This window comes from Syngnathus leptorhynchus, chromosome 5 (assembly GCF_054491065.1).
Source record: "Syngnathus leptorhynchus isolate UIUO chromosome 5, UIUO_Slep, whole genome shotgun sequence".
Classification (NCBI taxonomy): domain Eukaryota; kingdom Metazoa; phylum Chordata; class Actinopteri; order Syngnathiformes; family Syngnathidae; genus Syngnathus; species Syngnathus leptorhynchus.
This window is the reverse complement of record NC_141199.1, coordinates 17,485,545-17,501,108: the sequence shown is the minus strand read 5'-3', so window position 1 is coordinate 17,501,108 and position 15,564 is coordinate 17,485,545. Positions and strand designations below refer to the sequence as shown.

The following is a 15,564-nucleotide window of genomic DNA, read 5'->3' as shown; positions in this document are numbered from 1 at the left end:
CCTGCTCAAATTTGACCATTCTAGAAAATCATCTGGTGGCGGCAAGAACTAATTATATTAAACTTGTATTGCTTCAATAATGCAGTGCTAAAACTAAGGCCTGCAAAAGATAACCCCCATCTCACCATGCATAAAAAATATGCTAATGGGAACCCTTCGATTTAGTTTATCCTCAAATTGAGCTTTTTTTGAGTATTTCATCGGGTCAGTCATTTTTATGTATTTCGTCCCAGCCCTCTTGGTGACGTTACAGCATAAAATGCCTAATCAACCGCAAATCTAAACCACCGAAGAAGAAGCTGTGCGGTCATTGAGTTATCAAAGCTCGATTACTTCACCTGTTTTCTGGCGCGGCAATTTAGAATCAAGTCGAGTGTCGCGTCATCGATCGTCCCCTGTCAGGGAGCAACCGCGATGGGCTCCGCGTATATGTCTCGATAACTTTATTGGCGTTCACTGACAGCTTCAAGTTGTTTATCGACTAATAATGCTGCCACATTTCTACGTTTGTATTGACGACTTGAACGACAACAGCTTGGAGTGAAGGTAACCGACTAGCCTTTGCGTGTAGCCTAGCATGGCTTAGCTTTCCGTCCGCTCAAGTTTTGTTTGTACCTCGAGTGTTATTTACGTGTGTTTTGTCTTTGTCTTGTGTTAGTAAGTGAGCAGAATGCAGAGCGGTACCTTGCATTGTGAGGAGCAGCTGAGGTCCACACTCTACTGCGACGACAAGGACAATGTAATCAATTATTAGTGCAAATGTTTGACATTTTCGATTAGCGTAAAATGAACGCTGACAACCAGGACCCGACGCGAATCAATGCAACTTGATTTAGTTCATTTCTTTTGCTCTTCGTAGCTAAAGCGAAAGTTGGACCAGCTCCGGCAGGAGTATCTCAAGATTGCCCAGAAACTGCAGGTAAAAGCAAGACCTCCATTCAAGGATGTATTGATCCACGTTGAGATGAATATGAAAGATTTTTCCTACGTATACGTCGGCAGCGTGCCGAGCAACTGGAGGCAGTGCGGAAACACCTGAGAAATGATGGTGCTCCAAAGCGCCGCTGCCAGGACCAGCCAGGCCCAGATGGGGCGTCAAAGTCCACCCATGGAGCAAGTACGTGGATGTGTTCTGTTTACATGACAAGTCGCATTTGATTTGATTGTTTCCCTAAGTTGTCATTTGTATCATCTCGCCAGGTCCCGCCCACTCCAGCTGTAGCGGCACGGACAGGACTCCGCTGGCGTCTACGCCCAGACCGGAAGCGAGTCGCAGCGACCCGGCCGGCGCTTCCAGATCCAGTCCGACCTTGCGCCTGCGCTCCCGCCGCAGCCGCCTGCGCTGGCAGAGGCGCAGCCAGGAAGCGGGAACCTCGCAAGACGAGGCGAGGTTCGTCGACCAAAGCCAAAGTTTGGACTCGCCGTCGCCCTCTCTGCTGCTGTCGCATTGGAGCCTTCCGTCACGCCAGGATGACCAACACGATGGCGACGTGCCAGATGACCTCAATAGAACTGAGAATCGCTCGAGGGGAGATGGAGCACACCTTGCGCTCGAGGAGAAAACTCCTCTCAACTCGGTGAGTCTTCCCGGGGACAAAAGTAATGCTTTGGTGCCAAGTGAACTGAGGAGCTTCATTTAGCCAAAAGTAGTACTTTGCTGTCATTGTCATCTGTTTTTCTTTTCTTTGAAGCCTCGTTCTTGCAGTGGGGAAACGAGAGGAGGAGGCGAAGGAGAGCGCCTGCTGGAGTCCCGCACCTTGGTAGAGGGACTACCTTTCCCCGCGGAGTACTACGTGCGCACAACCAGGAGCATGGCTCTCTCGCAGAGCCAGCCGGACCTGCGGGCCGTCATCCATACCCAGCTGAGCTCGGGGCGGCCTCGCCGGAAGCGAGCCGGTCCGCTCGACTCCGGCGCCGTGACCGTCGGGGACGGCGCCGCGGAGCCCGTTACTCACCCTGGAGTAGCACGTTCGCGGAGGGGTCGGAAGAGCCGGAGGGGGCGTGGCAGGGGCAGGGGCAGACCTTTGCTTTCTACTGGCCTTTGTCTCCATGAGGCGGACTCTTCAAATTCCCACCCGAGCCCGGAAGAAATTGAGCCGGCTCCCCACGAAGGCCAGACGGCATTCCCACCGTCCGCCACGCAGAAGCCGGTCAAGTCCACCCCGCTGGCTTCAAGTAAGTTTTTCAAGCTCCTCTTTCCGTCAAGGTTTTGGTCTTCCACCAAGGCAATATTTGTCCTGACAGGTTCTGAGAGCTGGCGTTCCCTCCTCCTCCCCTCTCCCAAATTCACCCCGACGCCACCACTTCCTCCCCTCACGCAACTGGTGGGCCACCTGCCGCACTTTGACCTCCATCTAGACTTCTACTTGCCCGACGAGCACTTTGCCTCCCTGAAGCTCGACAAACTCCGCCGAGTGGCCGCGGAATCCGGGATGGAAGCTTTCGCGTCGCCGCGGCGCGACACAACTCCGGCGAGCGCTCTCGGGGCGTCGCTCGACCTCAAATCCGCAACTGCGAAATCGTCCGGCCTTTCAGACGACGTTGACCCCAAAAATACGGACATGCGACTCTCACATCCTGACCCTGACGACACGTGTCTGAGTCCAGCGGGAGAACCGAAAGGTTCGGACCGCCGTCGGGATGCTATTCTCTCCTGTGATGGCCCCCTAGTGGTAGAGCAGGGGGACAACAGGCATCAAGAGTGTATTTTCCCCAAAGCGGTCCAAAACAGTCACAGTATCCAGTCTGGGCTGCAACTGAGCCCCCCCGAGGCCTTCGCCCCACTGCACCCGATGTCACCCGCCCTCCCCTCCGGCTCGGAGCCGCCCTCGCTGGGGCTCACCCCGCTCGCTGCGTCGCCCGTGGCTGCCGTCAGCCCTTCTCTCAGCCCCTCGTCCCCGCTTGGCCGTTCCCCGGCCTTCCCCCCTCCGATTGTGTGCTCCCAACCGCCGGCGCTTGACGCCCAAATGGCGGCGGAGGATCACGGAAGCTGCACGCTAAAGGTAAGAAGCTTTTTGGATGTTTTGGCTCAGATTAGTCCCCGCTATTCATGACGGAGCTGCAAGATGGCGGCAAAGCACTACTTTGGTGTCAATGAAGCACCGTAAAAAATGGTGGATTTTATTGATATTGTGACAATAAGTGAAAAGTGAGCATTTGTTGCGTTCAGTCCCCAGCAGGAGGCACTCTAGTGGACGCCTGCTGCCTGTCGGACTCGGACGGCCGCTTGTGCGTGGTGGCGGCCGGAAAGTGGGCGGCGTCTATTTGGAGCCGCTCGCCGTCGCGCTCTTGGGCACGACGACAAGTGTGGTCCTTCACAGAAGTGAGTGTCCGTCGTCGTCATCGAAAGTCATTATTATATTAATAATAGTCGATTGTTTTTCCCCGATGATTCGATGTCATTATTTCCATCCTTTTATTGGAAAAGAGAATATGATTCGAAATGTTCTGTTATCGCAGCCATTGTTGAAGGTGTTTCCCGTCCCGGGCGGCGCCGGCTTGGCGTGTGTGACGCTCGGTGAGCCGGAGATCAAAGAAGTGAGGTAAGCCCCGAGCCGCTTTGTCACGTCGCCCCATTTTCTCCCTGCTGAGACGTCTCCCGACGTGTGCGTGCGGTCAGGGTGCTGTCGTGCGGCGGTGGCGAGCCGGCGGCGCTCCTCCGCGGCGACGTGCAGGCGGCCGCGGGCGCGGCCGAGTCCCGGGTGGTCACCTCCTCCCGCTCGGACATGGGCTGCACGCTGCAGGCCTTCACGCTGGCCGGCGATGGCAGGTAAGCGAGTTTTTGCACACAAAGAAAAAATCATTCATAACATAGCAGTTAGTTAGCACTTTTGCTATCTCAGAACTTGCATATAAATTAAAAAAAATTTTTTTTTTGAATGATTGTCTTGTTTTTATCTGGAGCACCTCCCACTGCGTCCAACTCGCCACGTTTGACATTTGCGTTCGGGCCTTGGCTCCGGTAGACGTGCTGCCCGACGCTCTGATCGGCACCGACGAGAGAGGGCGACTCTTTGTCTGGTAAGATTCAAGCCTCCGTGGACACTTTATTAGGTACACCACCTCATGATATTTTGTTGCCGTTTTTTTTTTTTTTATTTCAAAAGGAATTTGAAGAATGGACACTTGCTGCAGAAAATCCAACTGGATGCCAGTTTATCACACACGACCTGTTTGAGAGGATTTTCCTGCCGCGTAAGTGTTCATCTAAGCGTGGGAAGTCTGCCGTTTTGCTTTGAGGCGGCCATTTTGGTGTTGTTTTGCCAACATTCTGGATTCTACGAAATGATCAATCAAAGCTTTATTTATAAGAGACTTTTCATAGAGCGATTGTAGCTTCCAAATCGGAACCACGCTCACTCGACAGATGGATGACACTAAATGTCCAAACGCTTTTTGCGTCTGTCTGTCCAGGGTGTGCTGTTAGTCCTCCTGCAGCATCTGTTTCCGGACTGCTCAGACACGAGGCAAAACATCACCAATGATGAAACAGAAGAGAAGACGCCGGCACTTTTTTCCATGCTTGCGGTGAACCCTCTCAGTGGCAAAAGCATCCTGGCCGCCCCTTTGGAGACGCCCGCGTCCTGGTCGGGAAGGTGAGCTCAAGTTTCCACTTCCTGTTTTTCTGTCAGCTTGACCAGAAGTTCAAATTTCACTTCATGTTTGTTGATTAGACATCAGATGAGTTTATGACTGGGCGGGGCCTCGCCATCTGAATTTTTGCCGATGTCCGCAGGCTGTGCGAGGCAGACGCCAGCGACGTGGCGGCGGTGGGCGTGAATCAGAGAGGCCGCGTGTGCGTGTGGTCCCTGAGGCGGCGGCACGAGGGCGTCACGGTGACGGCGGCCCCCCACGGCCAGGGCTGGCAGCTAGCCCGCTGGGCGGAGGACGGCGCCACGCTGGTGACGGGCCACGGCAACGGCGACGTCACCTTGCACTTTGACCTCGCCGCTCAGGACCATTTTATGTGATTTTGATGATGACCGCTTGTTTTAGAGCGCTGGTCTCATACTCACACTGAACTGGACTTTTATTTTGACAACTTTTATGAACAATGCGTCTGACTTTGTTGCTAATGGTTCAAAAAAAGAAAAAAGGTTCTGTAATTTGCATTAAACTTGTCAATTTTGTAAACGATTGTTTTTTGCCTTAATTGTTTTTTTACACGTGTTATATTTCTCGTGAGGATAAAGTGGTTCAGAAAATGGATATTTGTTATTTCCACTGAGGTAATTATGTTCTACTCGACATTTAAAATGTCCTTGTTGGCACCATGTGTTTGATTAAAGTCCCACATTTGTCAACTACATTTCCCACAAGCAACGCGTTCGCAAGAACCACATTGAGCCATCCTATCGAATCACAGCGTTTGTCTGCCGCGGTCGCCCATTGGCTGATTTGCACATGGCTTCCCAAGATGCATCGCGGTGCCGCGTTGGAATTCAAATCCCGCAGACCAATAGGAAGCCGTTCCTAGTCTTACTAGTTTTTTTGAAATCATATCAGTGACGGTCGTCACAACTGCGCTGGCGTCGGAGGAGCAAGTTTGACCAACATTTCCTGGCCACAAATTCACTTATTTGAGGTGTGAGACACGATTTTAAATTCCATCTTCGTCGTGTTAACCCGATTTTAGTTTGCTTTTAACGCGGACTCGGTCATCTTCCGGCTACTTAACCGCGTTCAAAGCGACTTTTCGAGGCGAAAATGAGTGCGCCGACCATCAAGCAGCAGCTACCGCCGGCTGTGGCGAACGGTGGCAAACCGTCGTCGTCTTCCTTGGCCCCCACACCGCTCAAGGAGATCCCCGAGGTGCTGGTGGACATGCGGGCGAAGCGGCGCTACACCCGCGGCCGTTTCCTGGGCAAGGGCGGCTTTGCCAAGTGCTACGAGATAACCGACGTGGAGAGCCAGCAAGTGTTCGCCGGAAAAATCGTGCCCAAATCGCTCATCGTCAAGCCGCACCAACGCGAGAAGATGACCTCGGAGGTCACCATCCATAAAAGTCTCGACCACCCCAACATCGTCGGTTTCCGGGGATTCTTCGAGGATGAAGACTTTGTCTTTGTAGTGCTGGAGATCTGCAAGAGGAGAGTGAGTACAGTCTGATGTGTTTCTTCATGTACCTATCAGTTGATATTTTGTATTGTTACCAATGGGGGGGGAGGAGCTTTTGCTTTTTACTTTGCCACCAGTTTGAGGAAGTCATTTTAATACCGTGATATTATTTGCTCCATACCGTCATAATTGAATACTGGCCCATGCCTTTTTTTTTGGTCATGTGACATAAACATGTATCCCAAATGTTTGTTTGTCAGTCGCTGCTGGAGCTGCACAAGCGTCGCAAGGCGCTGACGGAGCCCGAGGCCCGTTATTACATGATGCAGCTCCTCAAGGGTGTCCAGTACCTGCACAACAATCGCATCATCCACAGAGACCTCAAACTGGGCAACATCTTCCTCAACGACGACATGGAAGTCAAGATCGGTGAGCGGGGCGGGGGCAAAGATTTCCGTACTCTATACTCGGGGAGCCCAAATTAACAGTTGCGTGCCCCTCCTTTCTCTCAGGTGACTTTGGCCTGGCCACCAAGATCGAGTTTGACGGCGAGCGCAAAAAGACTTTGTGCGGGACGCCAAATTACATCGCGCCGGAAGTTTTGTGCAAGAAAGGACACAGCTACGAAGTGGACGTGTGGTCACTCGGGTGCATACTGTAAGTCCGAAATAAACAAATTCTTCCAACTCCAAACTACTTTTTCACGGTTATCTTACTGATTGAGGAAAATTTGATTGACAATGGATTCAAAATAGATTTGCGCCCTACCTGGGGAAAAAAAAGATAATCAAATATTCAAATGATGTTTTTAGGTACACGCTGCTGGTGGGCAAGCCGCCATTTGAGACGTCGTGCTTGAAGGAGACGTACAATCGCATCAAGAAGAACAACTACACCATCCCATGGGTGAGCTCCGCTTCTCTTTTACCCCCTCATGGTCCAAATTGTCCCAAAGTCCTAACAGGATTTTTTTTTCTTTTTGGTGGCAGCACGTGAACCCGGCGGCGGTGTCGTTGATCAAGCGCATGCTGCACGCCGACCCGAGCCAGCGGCCCACCATCTCCCAGATGCTGACGGACGACTTCTTCACGTCGGGCTACATCCCGGCCCGCCTGCCCACCACCTGCCTCACCGTGTCGCCGCGTTTCTCCATCGCGCCGTCCTCTGACGCCGACGCGGCGCAGCGGCGACCCCTCGCCGCCCTCGGCAACAAGGGTGAGCGGGCGCCCGCTCTTGCCGTTTGGGATTCGGTTAGGGGCCGGCGCTGAAGGCGACTCTCTTTTGTTTTGGCAGGCGAGTCGGACAACGGGGACATCAAGGAAGAGCAGATGCCCAAGTAAGTGCTGCTTTTAGTTTGTTTGGGAGAAAATCAGTTGAAAAAAACATTTTTGTGTATGTTAGGGACTCGGAAGTGGCCGATAGCAACCTGAAAGACTTGCTGCAGCAGCTTAACAGCATCATCGCCTCCAAACCGTCGGAGAGGCCGCTAGTGCGCCAAGGTAACCCCCCCACGCACACACACACTTATACCTTTCGCACCCTCAACCCCCCGAACGGGATTAATATGGTGGGCACCTTCCGGGCGCTCGTCTTTACGCAGAGGAAGCCGAGGATCCCGCGTGCATTCCCATTTTCTGGATCAGCAAGTGGGTGGACTACTCGGACAAGTACGGGTTAGGTAAGCCATGACGCACGCCGACCATAAAAAAAGATTTCTCCGTTGTTTTCAAACCACATTTGTAGTTTGAGTCATCTGTTGCTAACCAAAACAGCAGCCCACCAAAATGCGTTTCTGAACCGCTGTGTCGCGGGCAGGCTACCAGCTGTGCGACAACAGCGTCGGCGTCTTGTTCAACGACTACACGCGTCTCATCATGTACGCCGACACCAACAGTCTGCAGTACATCAACAAGACGGCCCAGGAGTCCTACATGACCGTCGCCGCCTACCCGCCGGCGCTCAACAAGAAGGTCGGTCGGAACCGCCGCGCCGTTATTGTCCTCCTCGTGGGCCGTTATTCGTCATCTTCTGTTTTTCCATCCTCCCTTTCCCAGATCACCCTGCTGAAGTACTTCCGCAACTACATGAGCGAACACCTGCTGAAGGCGGGCGCCAACATGGCGCCGCGAGAGGGCGACGAGCTGGCACGGCTGCCCTACCTGTCGCTGTGGTTCCGCACCAAGAGCGCCATCGTGCTGCACCTCAGCAACGGCACCGTGCAGATCAACTTCTTCCAGGTGGCAACCTCGACGACGTACCTACCGCGTAGCTAGCCGGCAAACTATCCGGCGGACGAGCTGACTTTCTTCCTTTGTGGCTTCTCAGGACCACACAAAGCTGATCCTGTGCCCGCTGATGTCGGCGGTGACGTACATCGACGAGCGTCGGGACTTCCGCACGTACAAGCTGTCCCTGCTGGAGGAGTTTGGCAGCTCCAAGGAGCTCTTCAATCGCATTCGTTACGCCAAACTCATGGTGGAGAGGCTGATGGACACCAAAGCCGCGCACTAAAGTTTTATCTGTCCTGTCTGTCACTTTGTCAAAAATTCAGTCTGGATGTTTTCTCATTGATCTTAATGCATCTTAAAAACTTGAAAAAACCTTTTGCATTTGTTTATAAAGTATGAGTTTTTCTAAATCTGTTCATGTAACCAGTTCAAATAAAGCTTATGAGAATAATCAGCCCTGTTTGTGGATTTTAAGAGGTCAAAGCAGTTTCAGCAATTGATGTGAAATTTGACAGCTACAGGATGCACCAAAAATCCAAAGTTTGAAATGAAAGAGAAAAGTTGGCCGTTTTGGGTGATTTGCTAGCGTAGCGGTACAAGATAAATATTGAAAGTCACCTTTAGGACACTTTGTGCATGTTGGACTATTGGCGACTTGCGAGCTTTGTGTCTTTCTTGGCAGAAAAGTGACATCTGATCTGCAATGGATTTTGTTTAGCCTAGGCTGAAGTTTGTCGGTCTGCGTTTGTGTGTGTTGGGGTGCTTTACACCTGTCCAAATATTGCACACTGCGTGAGAGTCAGGAAAATGAGGCCACACTGGGTTGCTTGCATGCAGTTCGGAGCACATACTGGCTGGGACAAATGCTGAATTGACATTTGTGTGACACTTGTGAGTCTCCAGTCCACAAGTGAGATGATGAGAAGACTACTACGTAGTAACTACTGTCTATGGCCGCATTTAAGTCAAACCAAATTGGAGTTTCATACCCTATCTGGGTTGATTTTCAAAATTCCCACTGGATATGGATCACGCGGATTTTCGCTCAAAACAGAAAACGGTGTGCCCTTCACAATATTTATATTTTAACTACAAGGTCCATATATTTATCCATTTAGTCTGGAAATTTTTGAAACTATTATTTATGATCAATACTAAATACAATATACATACTCCTTCTCAAGAGTTTGACAAAGAATCGTCAGAGATTCAAAGAATCGACAAAGAATTGTATGCTTTTATTTTGTAGGCAAGGTTGTAGCGTTTCCGGTTTCCCCTCTGGTTTTCCCGTTTGTCTTTCCCCAGTCGCTTGGTTGCTAGACGACCTGATGTGAAACAAGTCACCTCCTCGGCGAGACAAAAACAACTACTCGTAACTTGGAGACGCAATGTCTCCAGCAATCCAGCAGCGACTGGACGGAGAACACGGACGAGTCGACGCGTAGTGAGCGGGGACCTCCTGTGCTAATGCTAATGCTAATACTGACGCCGCGGTCCGTTTAAAGGGAACGATGGCTTAATGCTAGCGATGCTACCGTGCTGTTGTGCTAGCCCTTTTGGAGATTAATAAAAAAAAACTGAAAGAAAATGAAGACCGCCAACGAAGGTACAGTCGTTCATTTTAATCGTTTTTTTCCCCCCACAGGACAATGTCAAACTTATCAATGTAGACAAGCAACTATAAGAACCAATTAGTGTGACGTCAGAAACAAACTTGTGACGCCATCTTTGCTCTTACCTTGTCCTCCGCCCTTTCTCCGGTGTGGACCGTTTTGCGGTGATGTCACACGTCCTTTTGTGCTGGCAAATATTTCCTCTTGGTGGAAGAAACCCTACTTGGCAAAGACAGAGAAGTTTTGAAAACAGTGGAAATGGATTTGGGCGTCATATTTTGAATGTACATAGCTGTCCAACCCCAAAAATGACAAGTGTGTGTCAACGTTCAGGTCAATGGTAATCGATTACTTTCTGATATATCTGTGTCTGTTTTGAATAACCCTATCCTACCCTCTGTCACATCATCAACAAACTCAACGTCAACGTCACTTGTGTGTCTCCGGCAGCCCGCTCGTGCGTCCAGTCCACTTGAGTGCCAACGCAGGCTGACATGTCCGCCTAACGTGCTCCCCGGTCAGCCAGCCAGCCAGCCAGCCATCATCATGTCAGGGGGGGCGAGCGACATCCCGACCGATGAAGACTGCGAGGTGCCGGTGAGTTACTTTCCTCCCACTCCCACAACAACAACGTCATGTTACAATGCGACATTGCGCTTACCACCTCATCAGTAATCATCCAAAAAGTAATACACAATTATAAGTAGATGTATTTTGGCACACCATTGTTAGAATATGCATAGAAAATGACGCTAATGCACTTTTTCTACATGCCACTCAGCCAGACAATGGCTTCTCGTACTCTGACGATTTTTCGAAAAAGGTACAGTGTGTCATTCACGTTAGAATTCCTCCTAACTGGGTAACATCTCATTTAAATTCATCCACATTTTTTTTCCTCAGACACCAAAGAAGAAACAGGGCAAGCCTCCGCATCCCCTCAGTGAGTCTCCTGCCACAATTTATCGATTGTTTGTTTCTCTGTATGAAAATGGACACTTAAGTGAATTGCACATTTTCCCACGCACGCAGGGTCTCCGTACCTCTCCAGCATGAACGTGCACGCCAGGAAAGCAGCCATGTCCGCCTGGAAGCTGCCGTGGACGTCGCTCTGTGACACGCCCGGCGGGGAGACCCACTCGACTCGTTTCACGTCCCTCAGCAACCACCGCGGTACATGTTCTAAACACCAGGGGGCGCCGCTTCCTTCTTTGTTTGTATATACAGCTGTGTTGAGTACATTTGAAAGTCCAACTTTTAGGGGTATTGATGCTCGTCTTGATTTCCCTTGCTTAACTTTTGGAGGATTTACGGTAAGTTTTATTTTGGCACCTTTGGGGATTTTCTGTCGTATTTCAATCTGCGCAATTTATTTGCCGAATTATAATACTTGTTTTTAAAGCGATCAACTTGGTGGGGATATACGGTTGTCTCATTTGAACTTTTTTGCCTAATTTAAGGTAGTCTTATTTTAACCACACCCTTTTTCATTGGATTTAAAATTTGAAGAGAGTTAATTTGACGTTTTTGTCTTTTTTTTTTCTTTTTTTAGATCGGCGATCTGAGTGGGACATGACACCAGATTTTCCCAGACACACTTTGCCCAGCCGGAAGCATCATCATTCAGCGCCCAACGGTAAGCGGAGGCCTCGCTCGTGCAAGCGAGGACATTTTTCATCCCGGCTTTGTTGCAGTTGCCAGAGACAAGGAGGAAATGCATCACGAGATCACGCTCCTCAAGAAGGTAACCTTCCCATTCAAGCAAAACCGATGAGCAAGACTTTTCCCGACCAATTCATTTGTTGCAGCGAGAGTCAACGTGACGTGCTCTCGTTTGAGCGCCTTGAATCATTTAGTTTCTTTCAACTGATTCGGCTGCGTCTCGTGTCATTTTGTCGCCGCAGAGTCTTAACGAGCAGAAGTCCGACAACCAGAAGATGAAAGTCAAACTTCGGCGTCTGGAAGATGAATACACCAAAAGAGAGAAGCAGCTGGAGGAGTTCCTGGATCCCACCAATGTGATTGCATTTTCAGAACGTAACTTTTGGCCACTTGCGCTCGTCTCCCTTTAACCAAAGAAAGTCAACGCGTCTCTCCACAGAGGTCCGAGTACATCCGCAGCCTGGTGGACAAGAAACCTGAGGGCAGTGTGGTGAGTGAGTATATCTTTAAAAAAAAAAAAAAAAAATTCCAATCTTTGATTAAAATGAACTAGATTGCCTCCATATACGCAGGTGGTGAACGGACTGAAGCAGAGGATACTCAAGCTGGAGCAGCAGTGTCGAGAGAAGGAGAACGTCATCAGGTGACACTCGGCATCCGACGCCAGCTCGGCGATGCTAAATTGAAAAATCCATTGACATTCTGCGCCACAGCCACCTGCAGAGCGAGTTGAGGGCCACCAACCTGCAGGAGATGAAGATGACCGTGAAGAAGTACTTTGAGGAGGTAAACAAAGATGGCCTCCGTCACGCGGGCAAGAGGATTGGCGTTCATACGTGCGCACCGTCATCTTTCAGATCCAGAGACTCAAGTTGCTTCTGGAAGCGTCGGAGAAAAGGTTTGCTTGTGCTCCTTCCGGCGTCAGGAGGTGAAGGAAGTCCGGGTCGGAGTGACTCCGTTCCACTGCAACGCGTGGCCCTTTTTGCCTTGCAGCGGAATCTCCGAGAGCAAAGTTTTCCGCAAGCAGCAGAAGGCGCTGAGCTCCACCGTGCTGCGTCTGTCCGAGGACCTCAAACAGCTGCAGCTGGACAACGCCACGCTCAGGGAGGAGCTGGACACCGACAGCCCGGCCGCCGGCATCAAAGGTTGCCCGGCGCTCCTGCGGCTCCTCCACGGTGGATCAGAAGTCGTAATCCAATGTGTCAATATTCAATCTTGTAGGCTATAAGGAGTGGAGCAAATATAGACTCTTGAGGAGACTGCTTGAACTGGAAAAGGTGAGTGGAAACTCGTCATATATTTCAAATTGTAACGTGACATCATCGCACGACGTGTCCAATCAGAGGCTGGAAGCGAGACCTCCCCTCAAAGCCAGGAATCAATTGGACCGGGAGTGTCAGACCGCGCCCGTTCACCTCGCGCACCAGGAGACTCAGACCGCGCCGGCCAAGCTCTCGGACCTGGCGGTCCAAACGGCGCGCGAGGATGACACCGCCAAGGAGGAGGAGGTGTCCAACCTGCGTGGACGCGTGGAACGGCTGGAGGCGGAGAGGACGCAGCTGCAGCAGGCGCTGACCAGCAAACAGTGAGCCGGCACGCCCGACGCCGGCGTCTTCTCTTTTGTCCTCTGTCTTGAAAGGGGGACGGACGTCTGTATTTGCAGGGAGGACGTGGGAGGGACGAGGACACGGCAGCAAGATGCGGAAGAAGAAACCCGACGGCACGGCGAGTATGTTAAACGCGACCGTAAAAGAAGACGTGAGCAGTCCAGAGCGGGAGAATAACGTCGCGCGCGTTGTCGTCGGCAGCGACGAAGCCAGAGAGTTGAGGGCGGAAAAGGAAGAGCTGGAAAAGCGACTGGAGCGCTGGAGAGCCGAGCAGACGAACGAGCGGGAATTAGAGCGGCGACGCCACCGGTACGTCCGAGGCCGTACGCGCGCGACGACGACGACCTTTTTGAACGTTTGCCTTTCGCAGGGAGGAAGTGCAGCTGCTGACCAGGAAAAGGGAGCAAGAGGACGAACGATGGCGAGGCCAACTGGAAGGCGAGCGGCGGCAGCAGGAGTATGTCAATCCGCTCTTTGATTTGGCAAAGGCAAAAGGTAAGCAGAGCTGGCCGGGCCGGCTCGCCCTTGCCTCCATCTTTGTCAGACAGGAATTGGAGCAGCTGAGGAAACTGGTGGAGATTCTCAAGGAGAAGGGAAACGAGTCCCGCGACCAAAGCCGGGCCAGCGCGTACCGGGATGAGACGGACAAAGATGACGACGAGTGTGAAGAAGAGGAAGAAGGACACGACCACGGCGAGCCGGACACGGAGACCCGGGCTTCCGGCGGGAACACCAAAAGTGAGGTACGGAACAATGCTCCGCCGCCATGTGGGAAATGAGCGAGGACTTGTCTGACTTGTGGCGCGGGATTAAAATGTCCCCTTCAGGCTGGTGATTCCACCATCCCGCCGGGCGGAGGACTCCTGGATGACGGGTCCTTGGTCAGCATCCAGGCTGCATTCAGGGGCCACCTGGCTCGCACGCAACACCTTACGCACAGGTGAGAGGCCCATACAAGAACAGCTCAAGGCGTGCGTGCGTGCAACACTTCAAACTTTCCCTGCGCTGACAGTTTGCCAATGGGAGCGCCGTCACAGTTGCCCTTCCACACAAATGCCACAGCCGCTAAAAGGAGCTTGGACAAGGAAGCGCCGTGGCCTGTCTCCAGGACTCACCGACCGCTGACGCCCCCTAAAGGTTCGCGCGTTGGACTTTATTAAAACCACCCACAGCCATTGTTGAGGAGTTGAAAAGTCGACATTCAGCAAAAAAACAGGCTGAGCTCAATAGTTCCTGTTTTTATTCTTCTTTCAAATTGAGTGTCCCAAAATACTACGCCACCATCTAGTGGTGCGCAGGGGAATGACACCAGAAAAAAAATAAAAACAGGATTGTTTTAAATCATACAGAAAAATGAGTTGACCTGGCATTTGTCATTGTCAGAACCCTTTGTCTCAAACGCAGCCCAATCCGAGGTGGACGCGGGAGACGATGCCTATTCGGAGAACTTGGACAACTCTGACGATTCGGACGACATCATCGTGGCAGAGTCGTACCCTCGGAGAAACAGAGAAGCCCGGGTCCTGTGACCGCAAAGCGGACACGGGAAGGGAACATCTCTCGCCACGTTTCCGGAGCGTAAAGTCAACTCCGGACTTTGTTTTGTCAGTGGAACTCTTGCGTGAAATCCATCACTTCCCTCCTGCCGCCTAAGTGCCTACCAACGTGGACATTCTCATAGCTGATAGCAATATAAAGCTTGTAGGGTTTTTTTATTTTGTACTGAGTGAGCCGCACTGGAAAAATGTTTGAATGAGCCTTGGAGACGTGTCTTTAAAAGTCTTACTGACGCGACGATGTTATTCCAATACAGGTAGAGCACAGTTACTCGCGGGCAACATTATTGTACTTTTTGTAAATTCGTTTTTAAAAAAAAAAAAAGACTTCTGCCACATTTCAGTTTCGGGAAGCTATCTAATAAATGACTGCCACGTCAGCCTGGAAAGTTGGATGCTCTTCCCTTATTTATTTATTTTTTTAAACAGCAAAAATAAAAAGCGTTATCGTTGTCAGCGCAGGACTTGTTGATGCTTTTACATGGTAATCAAAAGTAGAAGATGTACGAACGCGTTGTGATATCGATGTGAGTCGAAAAGAAATTGCAGCTCCAGATATGGAATGCTTGGCCTTGGATCTGAGCTCAGATGGTTTGCGTTATTTTATTGCATCAGTCCCAGCTGGGCATTTTAAAGGAGACAACTATTTAGGTTTTGATCTGTTTTGGAGAAAATAGCATTGTTTTTAGATTGACATTTGAAGAAACTTAAAAGTTGATGGAAGAGAAGTGTTTACAGAGGTCGGACTTGAAAAAAAAAGGTGAAACCTATTCTTTCAAACTGATATTTATCTCGTTCTTGAAAATTGTTTTCTGATGTACGCTTTCGGAGATTTTCCCAA

The 15,564-nt window shown here is 50.9% G+C and overlaps 3 protein-coding genes across 10 annotated transcripts; all 3 read left to right on the top strand.

Moving 5' to 3' along the window:
* The first annotated feature begins 303 nt into the window (after nt 1-303).
* Nucleotides 304-5,116, top strand: palb2 (partner and localizer of BRCA2). Its single transcript, XM_085912241.1, has 14 exons — nt 304-546; nt 659-739; nt 860-919; nt 1,003-1,117; nt 1,201-1,577; nt 1,692-2,175; nt 2,245-3,002; nt 3,170-3,322; nt 3,460-3,542; nt 3,620-3,769; nt 3,904-4,020; nt 4,107-4,194; nt 4,414-4,595; nt 4,736-5,116. Exons 2-14 carry the CDS (start codon nt 671-673, stop codon nt 4,968-4,970), a joined length of 2,871 nt encoding a protein of 956 aa, XP_085768367.1. The 5' UTR covers nt 304-546; nt 659-670; the 3' UTR covers nt 4,971-5,116.
* Nucleotides 5,117-5,469: 353 nt separating this feature from the next.
* plk1 (polo-like kinase 1 (Drosophila)) lies at nt 5,470-8,741 on the top strand. Its single transcript, XM_085912959.1, has 11 exons — nt 5,470-6,093; nt 6,318-6,486; nt 6,570-6,714; nt 6,870-6,963; nt 7,047-7,272; nt 7,351-7,393; nt 7,459-7,556; nt 7,658-7,735; nt 7,873-8,027; nt 8,112-8,294; nt 8,383-8,741. Exons 1-11 carry the CDS (start codon nt 5,707-5,709, stop codon nt 8,566-8,568), a joined length of 1,764 nt encoding a protein of 587 aa, XP_085769085.1. The 5' UTR covers nt 5,470-5,706; the 3' UTR covers nt 8,569-8,741.
* An 828-nt stretch (nt 8,742-9,569) lies between these two features.
* On the top strand, nt 9,570-15,116 carry iqce (IQ motif containing E). Of its 8 annotated transcripts, none has more exons than XM_085913196.1 (22): nt 9,570-9,891; nt 10,349-10,495; nt 10,680-10,721; nt 10,802-10,841; nt 10,931-11,071; nt 11,451-11,534; nt 11,593-11,642; nt 11,803-11,916; nt 12,000-12,050; nt 12,133-12,203; nt 12,274-12,346; nt 12,418-12,458; nt 12,554-12,705; nt 12,782-12,837; nt 12,904-13,145; nt 13,224-13,289; nt 13,369-13,476; nt 13,538-13,624; nt 13,712-13,910; nt 13,995-14,107; nt 14,180-14,304; nt 14,572-15,116. In XM_085913196.1, the coding sequence occupies exons 2-22, from the start codon at nt 10,445-10,447 to the stop codon at nt 14,694-14,696; spliced, it is 2,031 nt and encodes a 676-aa protein (XP_085769322.1). In that variant the 5' UTR covers nt 9,570-9,891; nt 10,349-10,444; the 3' UTR covers nt 14,697-15,116. The 8 variants fall into 8 exon arrangements, with proteins under 8 accessions (XP_085769322.1, XP_085769320.1, XP_085769319.1 ...); XM_085913194.1 differs by having other exon boundaries at nt 14,551-15,116; XM_085913193.1 differs by having other exon boundaries at nt 12,418-12,488; nt 14,551-15,116.
* The last annotated feature ends 448 nt before the right edge of the window (nt 15,117-15,564 follow it).